This window comes from Lissotriton helveticus, chromosome 1_1 (genome assembly GCF_964261635.1).
Source record: "Lissotriton helveticus chromosome 1_1, aLisHel1.1, whole genome shotgun sequence".
NCBI lineage: Eukaryota > Metazoa > Chordata > Amphibia > Caudata > Salamandridae > Lissotriton > Lissotriton helveticus.
In genome coordinates, this window is record NC_136057.1 from 417,159,322 (window position 1) to 417,183,541 (window position 24,220).

General features: G+C 44.1%; 1 protein-coding gene across 5 annotated transcripts in view; it reads right to left on the minus strand.

The window, feature by feature from the left end:
• CAPRIN2 (caprin family member 2) overlaps positions 1-24,220 on the minus strand; it is an 857,580-nt gene that overhangs the window by 406,394 nt on the left and 426,966 nt on the right. For all 5 annotated transcript variants that reach the window (XM_078673768.1, XM_078673767.1, XM_078673766.1 and 2 more), the window contains 2 exons: positions 4,818-4,922; positions 4,223-4,333 (listed from right to left, as the gene is read on the minus strand). In XM_078673768.1, coding sequence (XP_078529894.1) covers positions 4,223-4,333; positions 4,818-4,922 — 216 coding nt within the window. The remainder of the gene's footprint in view (positions 1-4,222; positions 4,334-4,817; positions 4,923-24,220) is intronic.

The following is a 24,220-nucleotide window of genomic DNA, read 5'->3' on the forward strand; positions in this document are numbered from 1 at the left end:
TCCTTGGGAACTTCGCTGGAAGAGGCAAAATGGGAGTAGAGGAGAGTTTTCTTCCTTTTGGCTCTGCTGATGAAGCAGTCAAAGAAAGTCAATAGCTATTCACCAAAATGTACTTTGTCAATTAATGCTTGAACAGTAGAGCATTTCTCAAAGGCAATGAGGATAGTCTCAACTGCAATGTTCCGACTGCAATTTGCTCGGCATCTGGGATAGTACTCTAGTGACATTACAGCAGATGGTCTGGCGTCAGGCAGATCTTCCTCGCAGTACAACTCGGGGGCAAACATGTCTGGGCTAGAACGTGCCTCAACGTCTACTGGTGCACCTGTGACTTCCATCCATATCAAATGATAGTGATGGAATCTGCACCTGCCTCTTGTGCTTTTTTTTCTCTTTTGCTCAGTGTTAGAAATGGCCTACCTGCAGGGTCACCCTCAAACATTTCACCTTCCACCTACCCTTTTTGCTGAAATAGTTTGTTGGCTTTGGGACTCTGGGCACTTTATCACTGGTAGAATTGGCTTACATCCAACTGGCATATTTAATTTACTTATAAAATGGCACTACAGGTGCCCAGGGCCTATAAATTAAATGCTATAGTGGCTATGTAGCACTCATTGTGCCACCCACTTAAGTAACCCTTTACTGCCATTGCAGAGCCTGTGTTCACAGGTTTAAACTGCCAAGTGGAGAAGCCAAGGTAAGCCTTTTTTCTACCTAAACCTTGCTTTTTAATACAAACAAGTCACCCCTAAGGTAAGCCGTAGACAGCCCCAAGAGCACGGTGCAATGTATTTAAAAAGTTGGACAGGTACATTTAAGTTTAGCAAATCCTGGTAGTGAAAAACTCTTTAAATGTGTTTGACTACTGCAAGGCTGTATCTCCCATAAGGCAACACTGGGATTACCTCATTACATTTTAGAAGGGTCATTCCAAATGGGAAAATATAACCGGTTCATGTTTGGGGTCTCCGGAATCCTAATTTAAATCCTTACTTATGGTTGCCAGATTTTAAATAAACATTCTGAAAATTGCACTATTAGATAATTGCCATTTTCTTGTCTCAGTCTTTTGGTGCCTGCAGCCGGTCTCTGATCACAGGAGTGAGTATAGTTGGGCTTTGTATATTCTACCTAAGCAGACACAACGGGAGCTTAGGTGTAACTGAGTGGGCTATCCTGACCGGATGGGAGGGAGGAGCTGGACACAGCGTCACTTACACAAAGACTGTGTCCTGTCCCCACACAAAGGGTTGCGTACCTGCTGTAGTTCGCCTGGAGCCAGAGCTGCAAGGGCAGAGCATCCGTACACTTCAAAAGCATGTCTCTAGAAGTTTCTCCCCACTTCAAAAAGGACAACTATGTATAAAAGATGGATCTCGGACACCACCACTTCAGTCCCCCTCTGGACCTGTGGATACTCTGAGCCCAGCAGCAGTCCTCCTTCCTAGCACTCTGCCAGATTGCTGCTTTGCTGTGCAAACCTGCAGCCCTGGGTGAGGACGACTGGACCTGCATCTCTTGAATCCAGAGTGACTCCAAGGGCTAGTTGGCTGGTCTCCTAATCTGAAGCCTCCGGGACATAACAGGCTTCCAACAACCTTGCATCTGCATCTGGATTCTGCTACCTGTGAGTCTACTCTGCCAAGTGGCGCCACCCACATCAGGGACACTGGAAGTGGATCTAAGGTGCTTACCAGCAGAACAGACGCATCTTCACTGATGAGCGACACATCCTCAGGCAGAACCAACGCATCAATGCTGCTGCTTGGATTGGACCTGGTGCATTAGATCCGCATCACCCGTGCAGTCCTCAAAACTGATGCATTGCCAAAGGCATGGCAAATCTCCGACCCAGGTCCACACATCTCTTGGGATAGAAATTGCCAGCTGAGCACTGAATCCTCGATGCCTGGACTTCACATTGCAAGCACAGTCAGCAGGATCCTCAACTGCAATGCAACAGGAACTCACAGCAGCCTTGCGGCATCTTGGAGCAGACGCATGACTGTCTGCGCAATTCTTCTTTGCCTCGGATCCACACAACACTCTGCAACCAGGATTTAAGGTACTTTGTTTAGCGGGCCTAACCTGGTCCCTGTTGCCGGCCAGTACTCCACTGCGGTTTGCCTGAACTTGTGACTTTGTTTCGGTCCGGCACAACCAGTTAACCCTTGTTGGCACTGAGCTTTTCTGGCGCTATTTTACCCTAAAACTTTGAAATTAAATATCGCTGATTTTCTTGAATGGATTTTTGTTGTTTTGGTCTTGCTTATTAAAATATACTCTATTTTTCTAAACCTTGTATGAGATCTTTGTATGGTGTGTTCACTGTTTACTGTTTGAGCGGTTTCACAAATACTATACACATTGCCTTCACGCTAGGCCCGACTGCTCTGTGCCAAGCTACCAGGGAGTAAGCACCAGTTAATTTGGGGTTTACTGGTGCCTTACTCAGACTAGTGTTGTGGTTGCTACTTGACCCGAGCTCACACTACTAGTAAATGTAAATGTGTTGGACTTGTAAAGCGCACGGCTGCCCGTAAGCGTCCCGGCGCTGGAGACCGCTGGGGAACCCGTCCTGGCTTTCCCTGTGAGATGGTCCCTTCTGGGTATCTCCAAGGTGAAACCAGGCATCCCCAGCGTCTGTGGGGGGCCGTTGTAGAGATGAGGCAAGCTTAATGCCCAGAGTTGCCGAGTGTGATTCCTGGTTAGAGTAGGCACCGAGGCGAGAATTGTCGAATCCGCTGACCCTGGTCCACGACCAACAATCCAATTTCGAATACTCCGCCTTCAGAACTTCAAGCTGCCCCCAAGGCAAATGTCTTCCTTATTTTAAGGGTTCTCAGGACATCTTTTGGCAGAACCCAGAGGACTTCACTGAATGTATAAGTAAAAGACTACACAAATTAGGAAAATATGATTTTGATAAAGAGCTGTAAAAGACGTTGAGTGAAGTGAGAAAAAAGGTTTTGAAATCAAAAACCTTCAAAACGCAGGAGAAAATCTCCCAGAAGTGTTTTAGGGTCCAGTCAGCACGAGCCAAAAAAATTAACTGAGGCTGTGAAGCAAACTGTCAAGACAAAGCATGCTGGGAGTGGGAAGCAGCTGAGCCCTTAAAGGAGGAGTGCTCTCTTTTTGACCTTTTGAACATTAACCTAGCAGGCGTTCTTTTTCTTAATTTTTCTCTACTGAAATGTAGGATTGCACATTTAACCTAGAAAGCGAACACTGGCAAGCTAGGCGCTGCAATAGTATTTTTTTCCTGTTCTGTAAATTGGCTATTCTAGAGAAAAAGACAATTCGTAAAAACCTCCCTGCTTAACTCTGAAGGTGAAATATATATGACTTATTTTAACCTGTCTGGCTTCAATAAAGATTGGTCTTCGAAACTACAAAAAGCATTCTGAACTCACCGCACAATGGCAGGTATAATCTAGGTTTAGGACTATCAATTAGGATTGTACGATGCAGAAACGTCACTTAGGAAAAATTTACGATATTATTTGAAAAAATATGCAAGATATGGACATCTGGACGAGTCATAACTGAATAGTAAGGCTGAAGTGTCTTATGAAAATGTAATAGCAATCTGTTGGTTCAAGGTTCACTGGTCACACCCCACTTTTATGCAACAAAGGAGTCACTTGCCTATTAGGTGCCTATTAGGTTTCTACAGTACTAGGACAGATCAGTCCACGCCTCCCAGTCGTCAAGCTGCAGATATTGAAAACTGTCAGATATTTTAGTAAATAAGGTCAACAGCCTTTGACTTCAAGAATGCTTACTCCACAAAGGAAACTCCAATGTCAAATTTCATAAAAACTGCAGGATGTATTTAAAAATAGCTTTAAATCTTTAAACTGCATTTGCAACAAGTATGTCAAGCCAAATGTCTAAAAATGGAACCAGACAGCAGACCTGTGTTTTAGGATTTGACGTAGCTCTCCACAAGAGGGTCACGAAGTGTTGCCAATACAAAAATAGTACACAAAGTGTGTGGATTACAGAAATATCTTGCATCTAAGCCCTCAAATGGTCTGGGTAAAAAATGTTAAGTGTACAAGTTGGCAACTACTTTACAGCAGTATGGGCAGGGATTCATCGCTGCCCTCCACAGACTGCACTGATAGACCATGAAAAACAAACAGTTTACATTTATTTTCAAAATAATATTTGCTAGGCCAGCATTTGTTGTTACTTCTGCTTCACACCAACTTACTTGGGAATTTTCCTCGTTTTTTGGCTCAGTTTCAGGCATATCCACACTTGTAGTATACAGTGGCTTTGCTGGAGTATGGTTCTCAGTCTCTCCTGGCAGAGCTAGGACAGCCTATATGGGAAAAGACAAACAAACGTAGGCTACAGACCTGGAAAACAAGCATGCACCTATTGTGAAGCAAAGGAGAATGCCACCAGGTAACACCATGGTCAATGGTTGCAACAGCAATATAGATTTTTCACAAAAATTGAATAAAAATCAGGTTCTATACAATGGCGCAGTGCACCAACAGGTAATGGTGCACTATCGCCGAAATATTGGTTCCATGCACAATGTTCTTGCGGCATGGAATTTTCAATTGAACAGTACATATAGAACATTTTACAAAATGCACAAACCATTCAGTTTACTCAGCTACTATACACTGTCCTAAAACAATGCACAGGCTAACAGTGCTTAGCAGAAGCCCTTCATGACATCATAGTTTAGTAATGAAGCATAATCTCACAAATAGCTAAGTGTAGTACTTTTGTTACATAATCGCTACTGTAAAAACAGAAAACAAACGGGGAAAAAAGCAATTCCTAGCATTTACCTCAGCAACTTGTTCCGTGGTGGAAAGATCCATTTCTGATACAAAGACCGTGTCTTCGATGGTTATCAAGGAATCATTTGAGCCATTCATAGTTCCAAGGCAAATCTGAAAAATGTAATCTTAGTTTGGACTTAATTTACATTTACAATACAACTAATACAACAATATGCAAGTAGATTTAGGTAATTGTGTTACCAATTGTTTTAGAAATTAGGCAAACTTTATAAAACACAACAGAATACGCTCATGGAGTTTCAGCATATTAGGTAGTGCATTGGGAACAAACTAAAGTAAATGGTTTAGTTGAAATGTCAGGTCTGTAGTTTTTTTGAAATGCAGAAAGGTCCTTCGAGCTAGATGGAAACCATCACAGGGCTTGCCAAGAGAACATCTGCAGTCATATTTGAGGAGTAGGGTACTTGAGTAAGCTAACAAATGCTCGGTGGTTCAGGCGTATAAACACCTCCAAAGATAGTCAGTGGAAGAGATGTCTTAATTCTATGGTACGCATATCGCTCATTTCTTCCAGGAAGGGTGAGGGTTCTGGGGCAGTACCAAGTATCCTCTTCCAGCATGGACAGCCCCACTCCTGCTCTGTGGCTGGGTCTGGGGTGAGCAGGAAAACGAAAATGCAGTTTTTTTCTTCCCACCCACAATGCAGTCAGCTGGAGGGAGAATGAGACCTACCAATTTGGCTCCGCTGCTGGCATGCCAGAAAAGTCTTGGAAAGGGCTGAAATCAGTTAGGCTGAGCAAATACGGCTTCCATCACAACCTCTGCCAAAAAAGGTGGATTCCCCCACAGGAGGAGCAGGGGCAACAGTAACAAGGCAAACATTTTTTTAACAAATTAAGGGAAGCCACAAAGACAATCAAAAGTTGCCCAAAATAAACTTAAGGCAGCTGAAAGCTCACCCATACCGTAGAGGGCTAAAAATAAATTTGCTCCTGTTGAGGCATATTTTTAAAATGTGCAGAGGCACAACCGATGAACATAGTTGGCTCTGGGGTCTTCCATTTTCTAAAAGCCATCCCAAGTCTCCCGGAGCGATGAAAGAGCGACACCCAGGAAAGGTTTGTCCACATGATGGAAACTCTCCGAGGTGTATGAACCTTTGTTATTAGTTACTCCAAGTGCTTTGCAGCCAGGTTAAAGGTAAAAGAATACTATTAAGTTAAACACTGAAAACTGACATGTACGTGGTTTGTCTGAGATTACTGAAAGGAAGAGCCACCATGAATGTTTCAATATTTATGCACATTGTGCTTTACTCTAGATTACGCCTTAAATCAATGTGATAAGACCTTGACAAGGACTTTCGATCCCCAGAGCTGTAGTGATAGGATTTCTAACCCCGTGGTGCAAGGACACTGTTCAATGCACCAACACAAACCAGAAATCCAGTTTTACTGACTTACACAATATGAATCAGTACTGTGTAGGAAGGGTTTTCTGGTCACAATCAGCCACTCTAAATGAGTTCAGGGCACAGTGGAACTCTGAACCCGCCTTCCTGAATGAAGGACAATTAAAATGGCACTAAAAAACAGGGGACTTTAAAACGTTTATTTCTAAAATCTAAGTCTAGTGCATAAAATATTAACTGAACCACACTGAATGAGAACATAAATCAGCACTGTATCATGGTTAGCAAGGTCCTAACATCCTATCACGACTTCCGAGCGCTATGCTAACACTGAGCAGAAGCAATAAATGGCAAGCCTATTAATCGAGTTTTAGATGGTTAGCACAGCACACATTCTTGCTGTAAAAAAATAACTTCCTTCTCTATCAACTTTTACTCAGTAATGATGAGAAGTGCAAGGCTGAAGGCTTTTAATAGTACTAGTTTGAAAATTTTGAAAAAGGTACTTGCAGGTACCAAAGCATCATCAAAAGTAAACAAATAAGATTATTGCATCAACTCGAATAACAGATAATATGCTCCTAAAACCAAAATAAAAACAATTAGATACAAACATAAAACACTTAACACTGTTAAAAAAAAAAAAAAAAAGATTACGAGAAAATTAAAAGAGGTCTAAATCGGATTTGTCGTGTTCACGACTGGACAGTAATTCAAACTTGATTGATGTGCCCTCCACATTCCGTTGCTAATGGGCGGGGAGGGTGGAGAATGTGTTATCACTTGTAGGGGCCAGGCAAATTGTTAAAGGCGACTCCAGGAAAGTAGGCTACGGGGTAATTTAGGTGGTTACTTGACTTGGGGGACCAGGGGCGGCCTTAGGCATGTGGAAGCTGTGCACCTGCACAGGGCCACCAAACCCCAGGGGCCACCACGCCAATATATATCCATAATATAATACTCCTCTGGCAGGGATTTGGCGGCCTCCGGCTCTGTTCCACTTCCAAACACCCTGACCCCCCTCTCTTCACTGGCCTCCGTGCTCCGCCCCGCCCGGACCCCCTCTTCTGGGGCCCCCTACCTACACTCCCTGCCCAGGGCCGCCATGAGCCCAGAGCCGCTCCTGGGGGTCCCCTGCGTCTCCTGTCGGTTGCGAGGTCAGTTAAACGGCATCATCATAAGCATTTCTATATGTCATTCTGTATGTATTTTTTGATTTTGATATAGTTTTAGCTGTGTCTAAAATAAAGTGCTTCCCGTTTTTAAAAGAAAAACGGCTCATTGGAGGAAAACAATTTATTAAATGGGGAAGAGGTGTACTCAGATTTAGTGATTCATCCTCACGGGTTTTCAATACTACAGGTGATGCCTCCCTCGACTAACACGTTCTTACATACATTGGACAACCCACTAATGGTACAGGCAACTGCACTGCATAGCTGGTGCTTCTGCGTCGATTGTCAATAAAGAGCCCAACGCAGTGGGCTACAGCACTACCGAAAGATTGGCATGAAGAGGGAAGATGAAGCTGTGAATAAGAGAATGGTTTTCTCTGACTGAAATGCTAGCATGATAGCAACATTAGCCATGGGCTTGATAACTGGAGTCTTACAGGGTGAAGAGTGGATGGTAACAGTGAAAGGCAAGGCATGGCAATGAAGTGTGTTCCATGGTCACGCTAGATGCCTGTGAGTAGAGCAGTGGCAGAGAGTGTGCTGCACTGTTGAATTGACATCTCCACAGAAAGACAGAGGGACACACGTTCTGATAGATTCAATCCTTTACTAGACTTAAGAAAGAGATGTGCTGCACAGTTAGAGTAGAGATATTACTTTAAGTGGACCAGGTTACCAGCACCTATTGCTGTGGCTCATTAAGCAGTGGAGGAAAATGTATAAAATCAAGATGGCTCTTGGCGAAATAAAAATACAATCAGTGTAGGCTACAGCAGGGCAGTGTCACAATGTGGGCTAAAAATGCATTTTTCACCAGCGGTACATTTGCCTTCACCAGCCCTTGGAAGGTTTGCCTACAAGGATCATAGGTGTTAAAATTGTCAAGACAATATAAAAAAAATGTAAATGATCAGACTGTGGGACATTATAGAATACATTCACAAATGGAACCTATTATCGGATGTTTTATTGATCTGTACATTCTTGTCCACAATAAAAGTAACAAAAAAAAACGCATCTATGCAACAAGTACATTTGAAGGATGCCTCTTACCATACAGTACTCCTAACAAGCCAGTGGATAAGAGTGTCTTACCAAAACAGTCCATACAGTTACCATTCAATGTCAGTTTGCTAGCCACATCCCGTTAAATTGTCAAGATTTCCAAGGAAGGCACTTTTTGACTCCGGTGTACATTTCAGAAACACGCCTTAACCAGGGCTTGTCCAAAATAAACACTTGCAAAGAAACAAAATTTGAAACTGTTCCTGCAATAAATCTAAAACCATTTTACGACGATAAAAGATAACGTTTCACAAGCCAGATCCCAAAGGGGATGAGTAAAGTCAAGCTAGAAGCCTTCAACTAATTACAAAGTTGGCACATCTCTGCCAGGAAGAAAGGGCAACAGAATTAAAGTTAACTCAAGTTACTCTTCATTCAGGATCCTCATATTGCCAACCTGCTAATCAGTCTATAGTCTGGGAGAATCACCCAAAAAAATTGTTAACACAATTTAGAAATTCAAATGGAATACAATTCTCTATATGGAAAAAGACTGGGGAGTCTGCCTGTGCTCCAACGTAAGGGATCACAATGTGTTCCCATGAGGTAGATCTGTTGGGTCAAATGTTACAGAATGAATTAAATCTTATACCCAATTCCACTGCCAGAGGAAAGGCATGGTTGATTATCGAGTAGAGGAGGATGGCATGAGATTGACCTACTTTTAATATACGTTTTAGGTGTGCAATTATCCGTATGAGTCCGGTCGCTTAATAAGTGTGCAAGCAATCTTCTCTGCCTACAGTGTGAAAACCAAGTCTTGAAAGGTTTCCCAAAACGATAACTGCATTTCTGTCCCCTTAATCTAAGGGGACAGAAATGCAGGTAATTGCAGTTTGGATGTTCCTCGCTGTTGTGCTTTATTGAAGGAATTTGAAGCAAGAAAGTTTGAGAGTGCTTAGTTCTGGAAGGAGATTAGGAGGAGACCAGAAGCTGGAGGACAAGTCAACAGCCATGCAAAGTTTTAGATCAAATGCGAAAGGTTATACGTTTCTCAACTGGAACTCAGCAGAACGATTGCAGATGACCAGAGACCGGCGCATGACAGTACATTGGGAGGAAGAGGAGTTGCACAATTATGCACCAGTTGGAGACATTGGAGTGCATGCTTCAGAATTCTTAGAAAGTCAAGCCGAGCTCCTATAAGAGATTGAATTGCAGGAAAGTGAGCAGATTCAGGCATACAAGGAAAAGATTTCCTTAAATTCCATAGAAAACGAGAACAAGAAGCAGAAGACAATAGTCAGGAGTCCCCAATAGCAGAACTTCCGTTTTATCCAAGTAAAGAGGTCAAGAGTTCGCAGCCAACTAGTCCCCCTACTATTTTAAGAACCTGTAGGACGTTCACACATGCTGCAACACTATTTCTGTCCAATGTTAGGATTATTTGGGAAACGTTCAGCACGTACAGGACAATTGAAAGTCCTGAATCAATTTGATCAGCAGGGCTACATACCCCCATGGGACTACGAGATGACCTTTGCGTGACTCCACACAGTAAAGATTTTGTAGAGGACCTAAACGGGGACATGACTGCTTGGCTCTGACCAGCAAGGAAGGAGCACACCAAATTCATAGCATAACCTCTATTCCCCCACTCTCACCAGCCTGTCTGTTAGTATAGAATGGCAGACCTTATCAAAGGTGTCAGATCGACAGCCTATTTTGTACAACAGCAAATTCAACCTCCACACCGTGCAAGGAGCAGAAGCCTGTGTGGACTGATAGTTTTAAATATTTATTATCTTCTTAGTAATCTTGGCACAGAATTACAAAAGTGAGACAGGATGACAATTACCATGAACAGATAGATCTAAGGAAGTCTCTTCCCCCGACATCCACCGCCCCCCCCCCCCCAATAACTAAGCACATGCTTGTTTACAGTCAGCCATCAACTTTCCTGACCTAAAGGAAACCTTGAATAACTGGCATATTACAGAGTAAATCACAGGCACAATCATGCAGAAAATACGAGCAGAACAAGAGAAGTTAGGTGATCCAGACTTGGTATTATTTACGATTTGTAATGCTATGTCTGAAGAGATAGGACTAAATCCAGTTATCAAATGAGCCGAGCCTAATGAAGATTTTGGAATACTGGACAAGTTGATTGCAGGACCAATTGCAGACTGTTGGTCTTGCTCTACATAGATGTTAAAGATCATTTTGGGACTGTTTGAGGACTTCAGAGAGTTTGTGATATCTAGTGAATTGGGATTAAATCGGTGCTCTTTAAAGATTTGTGACTGGGTCCTAGTTATTAATACCTCAAACCCCCTAAGGATGGTGTCCGATGGCTTCAAATAGCTTAACATGCACCTCACTGCACCTAGACAGGCTCCTGGGAGAAGAACATGGAGAGCCTCCTGACAGATATACAAGAATATAGCTCCTGATGGCACAAACTACCAATAACACTCCTCAAGAGAGCAGCCATATTCAAAATTATTACACTGCCAAAATGCCTATACATGATGCAAAATGTACCCTTTCCAATACCCGAGCATTATTATTTATATCACAATTGATAAAGAAATCAGACTGCTGCACTTGGATAGCGCAGCTCCATGGATTGTAGCGCTTAGACCCTCTACAGAGAGAGATACAAGTGGGGGGTGGACGGGGGAGGATTTGATCACGCTTCGATACCCGGCCGATGACCAGCAGTTAAACTGGATCTATGGCTCATGATTGAACCCAACTGGGTGCACTATGTGTATTGGGGAGGATTGTTAGGGAGAAAAAAGCGGGCTTCTGCACAGGTGGCCTTAACTGCATGGGACAAAGCAATAACCCACACTGGATTGAGGGGTACAATCATGCTAGACACACCCCTTAAAGGGTGGCTCATTGAAGGAAGCTGTAAAGTTACAAAGTTATAACCAATGGGACTTGTTTGGCATCACCAGAATAGGAGATATACAAGAGAAAAGATCAGTTAAGTCTTTTGTTATGTTAAGCCATCTTATATAGCGCAACAGCTGCCCCAGCGAAGAGGCGTCCCGGCACTGCGAGCAGCAAGACACAAGGAGAGAGAGAGAGAGAGAGAGAGAGAGAGAGACTTAAGCTGCAGGGAAGAGCTAGGTTTTGATCGCCTTACAAAAGATCAGATAGTTGTCCAAGCATCGGATCTGGGAAGGAAGGGAATTCCAGAGTTTAGCCGCTAGGCTACAGAACGACCGTCCGCCAGCACGAACACGTTTTGCCCGAGGAACGGTGACACTCCATTGCCCCATAGAGCACCGAGGGGTATAAGGCACTAATAGATTGGCCATGATCCTCGGGGAGGCGGACTTCAGAATTCCAAAGGCCAAACAGAGGGCCTTGAACTCAATGCGCTTGGCCATAGGTAGCCAGTGTAGTCGACGAATGGCACCAGTTGTAGGGCAGCTTCTGAGGAGCCCAAGCAGGGCTCTGGCAGCCACATTTTGGACTCTCTCTAGATGTGTAATCTCAGCCTTATTAGCCCCCAAGAAGAGATAGCTGGCATAGTCCAGCCTTGACAAGATAGCCGCTTGGACAATCGTTTGTCGCGTGGACGGGTCAAAGTACCCCTGCAGGGGTTTCAGACCCCGAAGTATGCCAAAACAGGTACCAGCCACTTTCTTGGTATGATCCTGAAAACTTTGAGCACCCCTAGGAGAAGCATGGGCTATCACGTACACAATACTATAAACAGAACCAACTTTAACACACCCTACACAGTATCCATTGACTGGGAATATGTACTTGCTTATACTTCACTTGAAAGGCATAGACTTCGGTTTCAGCTAATCCAATTTAAGGTCCTGAACAGAATGTACCTAGACAGGGTGAAACTGCACAAAATGGTGAAAGTTCAAAATCCACTTGTATGAGATGCAATATCATGGAAGGTTCCCTCCATCATAAAATATAGGCCTTAAGTAAAATACAAAGCTACTGGGGCAGGATCCTGAAAGACCAGAGTGTGTAATGACTCACCAGATCCCACACAATTCAAGTGACTTGGTGTCACCCAGGCACAGACCTATACCAGAATCAATTATTATGTTAATTGGGATTGTTAACCGCTAAAAGCGATATTGCACAACTGTGGCAGTCACTTCTTATACCAAAGAAAAATCTACTTGTTAGAATGGATGTATTTATAGAAGCTGAGAAACCAGTGTATGCAGGTACAGGATGTCCTAATCATTTTAAGAAAGTATGGGGAGGTGGAGAAAATTTTAAGTCTTACATTCTGAATATTCAGGTACCTACGCAGGGTCACCTGCATGGTTTGCAGAAGTGTAGTCCGGCTACCCCATTTATACTGTGCCGCAGGGTATCCCCAAGGGCTCACTGCATGTCTGTCGACCATCAAGAAAGGTTCATCTAGGAGGACAAAGGCCCATTCATTAACCACCAGGTGTGAGACCCAAAGGTATGCTTGTAGGTCAGGTGGTCAATTCCCCGCCATATACACTCCCCTGGTTCGCTTTTCAAGAGCGGTTCGGACGAGTCTCCTATCCCACAATAGCACGTGCAGCTCTACTTCCACATGGCTAAAAAGAAGATTCAGCAGTGACCCAGTACAGGGTTTTCTGGAGGGCGTATGCATTTTGGAAGGGGGAATGGGAAATGGGATTGAGTGCAATGAAATAGTCCAAATGGAACAAAGGCTTTAAGCGTAGGCACTCAACTAAGGACCATTGTTTCAGCTAGTGGGCCCTGGGGGAGAAGAAGGAAACTGAGTTTGTTCTGTTTCGTCGACTTTAGCTTGGCTTTAGATTTGGCAGACCGTAGTATACTCTGGGCTAAATTATGCCAGCACGATATTCCCCTAAATATTTGTAATCTTGCAGCAACTACACTCAGAATTGGCCCAAGCTGAACTTGATTTGGACAGGGCCTCATCAGAAAGACTACCTTTGGGGAAATTGTTTGAAGGCAGTGCCGCATTGTGGCCCCCAATGCTATTCTCCTTGTTCCTTGCAGATCTCCCAGGTGTGCTGGCTGCTACTCAGTCTTTTCCGCCGAAAATAAGGGGTAGACATGTGCAGTGCCTCCTTTATGCAGAGGATCTAGCGATTTTAGACCCGACCAAAGCAGGCCTACAGAGGAAACTGAATAGATTTAACAAATACTGTGAGATCAACAAACTTAAGGTGAATTTGTAAAAAACTAAAATAATCCCCTTTAGGAATAACTCCAAACAGTTTAAGTGGCCCCTGGGTATTAGGATGGTGGAGCTTGTATCTTCATGCAAATATCTAGGTATGATGTTTTAAAAAAAAGCTGAACGGGGCCCTACATAAAGAACTGGTTGAAATGCGGGCAGCCACAACAATAGGGGGGGACTAGTAAGTTTTAAGAATACCGTTGGTGGCCCATCATGGTCCCCCCTTTTAAAATCCGAGACTGCAATGGTCCTCACTCAATGTCTATGGGGCCGAAAGTATTGTTCATAAGCATGGAGGAAAGTTAGGAGAGGTGTGAGAACAAGTGCCTGAAATAATGGTTAGGTCTCCCAATAAGTGTAATGGGCCCGGCAATAAGGCTGGAAGGAGATCTGTAGGCTTAGAATTTCCAGGCCTATAAAGCAACCCTGTAATTTTGGGATAAACTCTGGTCCTCGGAGGTACAGAGGGTATCAGTTCTCTGTGCTTCTGAAATTGAAAGGACTTCATTAAGGTGGGCGGTGCAGGTCAGAAATAAAGTAGGTAGCATCACTGGGGCCCTAAAAATTGAGAAATGTAAGCTGACTGAAGAACAACCAGTAGATAGGAATTAAGATTAGCCGATATGGAGTACGTTACGAACAAACCCTCAGTAAACTATACGCTGGAAACCTGGGAAAATCGGAGGGTGTTCCCGTACATATCAGCACTTCCAGACGCCCATCTACTCTTATTAAAATTCCAGGTTGCTTCTAATGTTTGGTATTTAAGGACAGAAATTCAACACTTTTCTGGATGTGGAGAATAGCCGCACATGTGGATTGAAGTTTCAAAATATTAACATTCATCTTTTAATAGACTGCCATCATGTTTATAGGATTTATTGCGTATTTTAAAAACACTTTTTATAAAATAGGATATAAAACATGACAATAATGCACTTGCGCTTTTGCTGAATATGAAATTTTTAGGTGTTGCCTGTGTCTTAGCTACGTTTTTAAAAATAAGCTTGGGTTAGTAATCTAAAGATCTTTGACCCAAGTCTATTTAGCTAGATATTGTGGAATCCCAGGGGCTAAGGAAGAACACGTAGTGATATTGTGCACTCAAATGGTCGTTTGTACTAGTGCATGATCAGTAGATAGAGTATGTACTTGAAGGAAAGCAATGTCGAGACACTTTGCAAGTACTTCTTCATTTTTAAAACTATTATTAAAGCTTCCGATCACAGTTGTAGTTTATTTTCCTTCGGATCCCTTATCCCTAATAAGGTTATCTGTTTCTAGCTTTAACTTATCTTTCCACTTGCGGGGCTGCTCTCCGTTCCGCCATGGCTTGTTTGAGTGCTGTTTGAGCAGAGGGAGCGAACCTTGGAAAGGGAGCGAACCCTGGAAAGGGAGCTTCCAGGACGTCAGCTGACGCCATTTTGGCGTGCTGAATCTCTAGTCTTTCCGCACAGCTTTTCGTGGACTGCACTCCTATTTAATCGGAGCCCGAAGCAGAAGCAAGCAGAAGGCGTGCCAAAGGCAAGCCCGTCCGCGCCTGGACGCCGCTAACCACCAGGAAGGCTGCATATTTTTGGGTAAATCATGTACCATAGATCTTATTAGAGTCTGGTGCTCAGAGATAGGAAAGCACACCTCTAGTACCTCTTGTGGACAGAAACTTTCCATATCCTTTAAAGAAGATTGGCAATGCAATATGTGTAGGTTCTCCTGTGCCTACTACTTACCCCAAGCTAAGTATAAGGCTCTAGGGCCCTCAATACCAGATCCCTTACACTGCAAACCTCTATTTGGAGAATACCAATCGCAGCTCCCCTCAGCTACAATGCATCTATTTAAACACACGTTCCATCCCAAAGCATTCTTCGGAACTCTGGGACCTCTTAGACACAACAAAGCCAGATATAGGTTTCAGTACTGAAAGCTGGCTACATTGGTCTTCCTCTCCATCCATAGATATAGCGTTTCCTGAAGGCTATAGGTGCGACCTAGTAAAAAAAAAAAAAAAAAAAAAAAAAAAAAAAAGAAGGGGGGGGAGTAGCTATTGCAGCACAATACCCTCTAAGAGTCAATATTCTGGACCCCTGTTCCACCCCGGAGTTGGAAATGATAATATTCCAATTAGAAACTTCCACTAATCTAACCTGGAAGGGGGTGCTGGTCTATTGCCCACCCTGCAGGAAAAAACCCTGATTTTAGTGCGTAGCTCATGGAATGGCTTGCACCTCATTCCAGCATCAGATAATTGTCTGCTCTTGGGGGTGGGGACTTCAATTACCATTCTGACATCCAGTCCGACCCAGATTTCATTAGTCTCCTGCAGATATGGAATCCCTGGGGCTCCACCAAATGTTATCAGGCTCTGCCCATGTAGCTGGACACACTATTTGGTATTCACAGATGCTGCATATCTAGTGGTGGATCCACCAGTTGCACAGGTGTGGACTGATCTCTTTAGAATTCCTCCTAGATGTTTAGAAACTGATTTGTGCCCCAGCGATGCCATAAAACTCAAGAGACCCTGGAGAAAGGTGGTTTCTTCCTCCCTTCTCCCTGCCTTTACTACTCCTGTGGTATCTGAATATGAAGACACTGAGCTAGCACTAAAAGCATTTGAAGACTCATTTACACAGGCCTTAGATACCATAGCCCCACTGAAAGTATGTAAATGAAAAGGAAAAACCCACCTACACCCTGGTATTCTGAATCCCTAAAAAAGGAGAAATCCGTATGTAGGAAACTGGAACGTAAATGGAGAAAATCCAAATCAGAAGAGGAAAAACTTGCTTACAAAAGAGCCCTAAGGAAATACCCAACATGTTGTAATATTGCTAGGATTCACATTGCAGATAGAATTAATTCCGGGAAAAACTCCTCCAAAGAGCTTTTCAAAATCCTAAATGTACTTACAAACCCAAGAATTTACAATCCTACAATACCTGTACACTTCGAGCAAAAAAATACTACATCTACAACCATCACATTGTGATACCAATAACTCTAGAACCTCTGGAAGTCGAGTGTAACTCTCAATCTCCTACTTTAGTACTTTTCAATCCTGTCACAGCAGAAAAAATATTGGTCCGACTAACAGTAAACAGTCCCCCGCTGTACCTTGCACCCCCTTATGTTAAAACTACGTTGACCCCCCATTCTGCTTACCCCAATCACAGACTTAGGTGATCTATTTACAGTTAGCTACCCTCCCATTTAAATGGAAGACAGTACGGATAAGACTCCTTTCTTAAACCCACGGCTGATCCCTTGGATTTGCTAAATTACAGACCAATATCACTACCTCCTCTTATGTCAAAAATTTTAGTCACTGGTAAATCAACAACTGATGTTCTCACATTAAACTGTCTGTTGGATCACTCAGTCAGGCTTCCGTGCCTCTCATAGCACTGAATCAGTCTTAATGGAGGTCACCGGTACCATCAAACTCTCCTCAGACTAGGGAACCTCAGGTATGCTAATTCTCCTGGATTTATCAGCAGCTTTTGATACCACCTCAGATCAAATCCCAGTTCAAAGATTGTGGGAGATTAGTATCCGTGGCAAAGCTCTGAAATTGATGGAAAACTTTCTATCTGAGCGCGCCCACTCTGTTCAGATGGGTGACATTTCAAAACCCATGGCCCTGGACAAAGGGGTGCACGAGGGTTCAATTTTGAGCCCTATTTTTAATATGCATCCCCTTGGCAAAACTCATTAGGTCATATGGCTTTGATACCATCTCCTAACTTGATGACACGCAACTGGTCATTACCATGGATTCCAATCCAACACTAAAGTCAAATTTAAGGACTATGTTAAAGATTGCCTCATGGATGACTGCAAACTTTCTTCAGCTTAACACGAATAAGAGATCCTTTCATTTGGAAAAACCCACTCAGTCTGGTCTGCGGACTAGTGGCCATCTGAGTTGGGAACATCACTGACACCTAAAAAATATGTAAACAAATTTAGGAGTCCTCTTTGATAAAAATCTCGCCATGAATGAGCAGGTCATAAGCATCTCTGGAACCTGCTTTATTCTGATGCGCATGCTCAAAAAAGTGTTTCAGTAGACCCCCTGTACAGGCCAGGAAAACTTTAGTCTAGGCTCGAATAGTAAGTCGCCTCAACTATAGAAAATCTCTCCATTGGCTACTGAAGAAAGGTCTGAAATTTATTGCACGGAAAGGGACCTGGTTATCTTAAAAATAAACTACAGCCATACATCCCAGTTCGCCAGCTCAGATCCAGTGATCTATTACTGCTATGCCCCAAGCGTATTCTCATGACAAGATTTCGCAGTCGCGACTTCTCTTTCTTAGCTCAACATCACTGGAATAGGCTGCCCATGTACATCCGCGCCTGCCATGATTACACTCTTTAAAATGTTTTTTTTTTTAACCTGGCTGTTTAATCTCTAGGCTCGATGTTGTACTTCGAACTGCCCCTCGCTGCTATGGCACAGAGTGAAAAAGGATTGGGAGGGGGGGTGGCTAGGGGTGGTTGGGGTTACGGGATATGGGTGACCGGTTGGGATCAATTTTTCACACAATTTCTAAACTGCTTTTTATGTACTCATGTTCTAAAGAAAAGTGTCTAAACATGAATAAACTTGAATTTGGAAGGGAGATCCATTTTTAGCATCACCGTTCTCTCAAAGAGCGACAGTGGGAGAGCGTGCCAATGTTGAAGGTCTTCATGGAATTTCCCTAAAATGGTGTACAGATTTCCTACTGACCTAGTTGCCTAGACATTTAAACCCATTAGGATCTGTATGGATCCGATGTTTAGTAGTTTCAAGCATTAGATTGCCCGAAACAGGGCATAAAATGGATTTCCCCCAGTTAATGAGAAAACCTAAGTACCACCCAAATAGCTACAGTTTCTGTAGCAGGGAATCTAGAGTGAGCTCCGCCACGTATAGCAGGACATCAGCATATAACAATATAGGGTCCTCCCAGGCCCCATCCCACCAAAGTCTACACACCAGGGCATCTTGCTGAATCTGGCACGCCAGAGGCTCTAGTGCTTTCATACAGGGCCATTCTAATGCATCAAACGCCATTGGGGCATCTAAGGAGAATATCGCCGTGGGTTCCACAATGGCCTTAGTGGATTCCAAATATCTGAACCGGCGTCAGAGGTTCAGCTGGTTATTCCGATCAGGTATGAAGCCTATTTCATCAGGGTATGACAGAGTGGTACTAACAGAGAGCTAAGAGTTTAACCTCCATATTTAGTAACAATATCGGCCGATAGGAGCTGCAGTACTGTGTACTGACCTTTTTTGGCAAAGACTATAATCGTGGCCATGCAAAGATATTAGGAGTGGGGGGAGAGGACCCCACTGTCCTGTGAACTCTTGAACAGATTGAGGAGGTGGGGCAATAGGTTGCTGGGTAGGTCCTTGTAAAACTCAATTGGAAAACTATTGGGGCCAGCCGTTTCACCAGATTGCATGCATCGCCTTCTGAATCTCTCCCTCGGTTAGCCCGGAGTAAAGTGTCCAGGAGTCATCCTGTGAGAGCTGGGGAGTCCTATTGTCATGTAGAAAGTCCAGTGTCTCCTCCACCCCTCTGCTCAACTGTGGTTGGTAGAGGGCCTTGTAGTAGTCCACACAGGTTTCGTAGTCCACACAGGTGTCATTATCCGTGACCTTAGCCCCATTAGACCGCTACAAGGATGTTACCCAGTTGAAGCCTAGGTCTCGTTTCACAAGCCATGCTACTAATTTAACTGCTTTATCCCTGACATCTTGGAGATGCTGTTTCGTAGCCTTGTACTTTGACCACGCTTCATTCTGTGCCAGTGCCTGGTAGTCCAATTGCCGGAGACAGAGCATGTATGATTTGTTCATCCAGAGTTTCCACCCATTGCCGTTCTAGCCAAATGTCTGCCTCAACAGCGGCCGCCACGCGGGAACGTTTCTTGGCCATAGCAAGGGATATCGCCTGCCCCCTGATCAGTTTTGTAGGCTTCCCACAAGGTTACTTCAACTGGGCCGTCTCCCTATTAACTGGGAAGTGGGTTAGTCATCAGCCCTCACGCCCAACCCGAAAGCTCCACTGGGGAGTAACTGATCTCCCTGCCCATAGATTTGGCTTTTCAAAATCTCCCCCTGGAGTGGCTGTGGGTAATGTAGAGATCTATGTGAGAGAAGCTGCGATGTGCTCAAAAGTAGGAGTACTGCCTGCCCTGGGGTTGAGCGTCCTCAAATTTCCACCAGTTGCATGGCACTCAAAATCTTCACCAGTTTACTGGTCCCGCCCTCAGCTCCCTCCCAGGACCTGTCCAGTTCCACCAAGAGGGTTAAACTGAAATCCCTGCCAAAACCAGCAGTCCCTGGTGAAAGTGAAGCAGCAAAGCCCCCACCCACGCCAGTGCCGCCACCTGTACTCTTGGGGAACGATAGACCAAGACCAGTTTAATCTGTTCATTGTCCCAGCTACCGCCACATAACATCCTTTTATGTTTCCTCTCAGGTCTCCCCCAACCTGAAAGGAGACTGACTGTTTCACCAGAATGGCCAGCCCCCTGGCATCTGTCCTAAAGCATTCATGAGCCAGGATCTTGAATCCACCTCTAGCAAACATGTGCAGGAATTCCCCATGAGTAGCGTCTCCAGGAAACATCCCGTCTGGACAGTTTCTAAGATAACCCATAACCACCCTCCAACTTGATCCTTCTCCCCAAACTCATTCACATTTCAAGACAGAACACTCATACCACGCTGCTTTGTTGTGTGCCTATGGGGCCGTGGGAGTGAAAACCATAAGCTCTCTCAGGGTATTCAATGAACATTGTGGCGTGCTGGTAACATTAGTACAAGCGGCTATTTTCTTAGGCATTTTACACACCACGGAATAAGTTTTAATGTTTTTACGGTACAGTACAAGTGCCCATGAACAAGGAACGAGATGTTCGGAAACGGGTAGGGCTTTTAAAGATACCAGATGCTGCCTGCTGGTTGCTGCAATAAAGAATTAAGCTGACAAGAAGGTGGAGTTCTGCTGGTTCCTTGAGCGCGTTCTCGTTGTGGGGTATCCTTTGTGATATATATATATATATAATCTTAATATTCACTTCACCAGCAATATCAGTGCGCATTCAATTGTGTTCCTAGATGTGGAAATCTTTGTTCAGAATGGTACCCTCCATACCAAGCTGTATCGGAAGCCCACAGCAGGCAACACACTGCTGCATGCTGGTAGTCACCATCCAGCACACTTGATACGGAGTATCCCCTATGGGGAGATGCTCCGCATCAGGAGAATTTGAAGCGATGATGAGGAATGTCGTTTGGCCCAATCCCACTGTAGGGCTCGTTTTCTTCAAAGAGGTTACAAACCTGAAATCATTGATAGTGCCACACTCAGGGCTAACAAAAAGGAAAGATCTGCACTCCTGGGCTCAGGAGTGGCATGTGAGCAGCTACTTGCCCATAGAACATGTGAGGAGACCCGGTTGATTATTGGATATAGTAATCAGCACAAAAGTATCCAAAAAATTATCAAGGATAACTGGTCCCTAATAGCTAATGATCCTGTCATTGGTTCCACCATGCCCAAATATCCCAGTATCACATATCGCAAAGCATGCTCAATGCAAGACAGCTTGGTTTCGAGTAGCCCTGAGGTACATATGGTTTCTTGGTTAGAAGGCAGCAAGGGATTCATTAAGTGTTCCACCTGTAAAGCTTGTAAACATGGTGTTAGTAAAAGTGAGTTTAACACACCACTTTCTCCTTTTCCTATTAAAATCAAACAGAAACTCAACTGTAAATCTGAGTTTGCTGTGTATGTTTTAGAGTGCCCTTGTGGGCTTAGATATGTGGGCAGTACTAGGCCACAGGTCCACAAGCGAATTCTTCAACATCTGCGTGCTATCACCAATGCAGATGCGGCTTACCCAGTAGCCAGGCACTTCGAGAAAACACATGGGAAAGATGCTTCTCTATTAAAGTACTATGTGATAGATTGTGTTCCTCCCCAGAGGAGGGGAGGAGATCGAGAGTCCTTGTTACGCAGATTAGAGACCCGTTATATTATAACACTTGACACCAAGTCACCGCAGGGGCTCAACATTGGGGAGGACTGCCACACCTATCTGTAGTACATTGTTTAATGCCAGGTACGCGCTTTTCTTATCAGTACTGTGATTGCTTTGTTTTGCACTGCATTTGGATCTGAGATATGAAATTGAAATTTTAACTTGCATCCTGGACCCTCCTTGACCTTAAGTTTATAAATTGATCTCTTTTTTTAGATCTATGAAATGACTTTTTTTGCACTTCTGTTTTTGGTAGCACTTTAATGCCACAGTTAGTTTTTTGCACTCTTTGCTCATTTGCACATGATAGCAGGCACTTTTTCAACCCCAGTGTTAATACAATAGCTCATTTGAGCTTTAAACCTACTTAAGGTATTGAATCCATGACAACAGGGATTTAGAGATATGTTCTGGTGTAATTTCCGCAGATATTTGTTGTTAATTATATACATAACTGTGGCTTTTTGATTTTTAGGCATTAATATGATTATTTATATTTATTCGGCTTTTTAACTTTTATATGAATTTTTAGAAGTTCTCTAGCCGTTGCCATGAATATTTATTCAAATTACTCTTTATTCACTGGGGTTTCATAATTTGTGTCTGTAATATGTACTTCCATTGATATTATATTATGACTGCTTTTGCTGTTATGTTGTATGTGCAAACACGGCATTTGTGCCGTGATTTTTAAGAGGCATTGAAATCAAGAGTATTTCGTTGATTTCTATGACATGTGATGGCACTCTTGCACTTTAAATGGGTGGTCAGCCCCTTTGACGCTGACATGTGATCAAGGCTATCCTTAGCCGAAACGGGTCATGGCGGACTGGTGCTGGGCTATATTTAAATAAAGAAAATTTTGCACCTTCGAGGGTCTCGTTGGTTCCTGCTTGCGTGGCTGCCTTTGCCGGTGTTGGGAATCCAACATACTATATATATATATATATATATATATATATATATATATATATATATATATATATATATATATATTTGCCTGGGTGGCTCAGAGCGCAGGATTCCGTGCGGGGATGGGGCACCCCCACTGTCCTTTGAGGGGCTCCATGTTTGGGTGGCAAATGAAGCAAATCGTAGGGGGGAGGAAGCAAATCTGCTCACCCCTCTACCTTGGGCCTTTCAGGAAGTCCCACTAGCCCTCTTCCTCTTCTCCCGTTACCCCACTCCCCCCCCCACACCCCTGGTGTGCACACCTACCTCCTCAGGGCGGGTGACCATGCCAGTTTTCCTGCATCTCCTTCGGGACCAGGGGCACTATTGCCTCAACCTCTTATCCATGTCCCGCCTGTAGGGAAGCAGTGTTGGGCCTCACGCTGCGGCTCCCAACAACTTGCTCAGAGGGCCCAAGCACTCCCGTGCTCTGCCATCACTCCGGTCACAGGATCGGCCTGCTGAGCATAGACTGATATTACCGACCCAAAGCCTTCTGCATTCGCCCAACCCGGGCTCGGACTCAGTCCTCCGCCTCAGTGCAGCCAACATCGCTGCTCTGGCTACCCTTGTCCCAACAAGCCTGTCCTGCTACGATCCTTTCAGGGGAAGGGGTGCAGCCCGGCCTCACTTTCCTCATCACCTCGCATGGTCCGGATGAGGGCTGACCGGATCAATGTCGAAAGGGGGAGAGTTTAGCAGTGCACGCCTGCTATCTTTGGTGGCTAGGCAACGCCCAGTCTTTTGGCTAATAGCACAACTGATGTGTATTTGCATGTTGGTGCAGGTACATCTTTGCTGTCATCTATCACAGTAATCAGTGGATCGGGTGCAATATTAGTTTTGATCACTTTATTGAATTCGATAAAATTTGTTTCCCAGTAAGTGTGCATCTCTGGGTAGTCCCACATTAAGTGCTTGAATCCAGTTTCTTGGCAGCGCATGTAATGGAAAAGTTCTCCTCAAGTCTGTATTTATAGAGGCGGAGTTGATTGTAATAGAATCTCTGCAAGTATCTGAACTTTACGAGTAAGTTCTGCATTTAGAGAGACTTGTCTGGTGGATGAGCAGCAATATAGCCCCCTTTTCCTCTGTTAATTCCACCCCTGTATCAGCCTGCCAATGTTCCCAGAGTCCTCTCAATGGTGGGACGCATTGCCATAGTGAAAATGGTGGTGCTACCTCGGTTTTTGTACTTATTTAATAATATCCCAATACCTCTGACAAAAATTTTTTTCACGCAGCTGCGAACATTGCTGCTGCGGTTGATATGGGGCAACAAAACCCCTCGAGTTGCGTGGCACGTTTTGACCCTGCCCTACGAAAGAGGTGGCCTGGGAGTGCCCGATTTTTATCGATATTTTTTGGCAGCACAGGGTTCCTTCGCATACCCTTGGTTCCACCCAGATGCGCGCATACTGTTCTTGAAGCCGGAAACAGACTTGGTGTTGCCTCACTCCTTGGCTACACTGCTCCCCCGCGACCCCCAGGATATCCAAACGGTATCGTCCACATGCTGGGCCTGGGAGAAAATCCGGAGGTTACTTAAACTTGATATACTATATTCCCCACTCCTCCCCCTCCCTAATGCACACTGGCTTCCGATCACTGGTGAGGCGGTGGTGCGTACTACACTCTCTAAGTTCGGCCTACA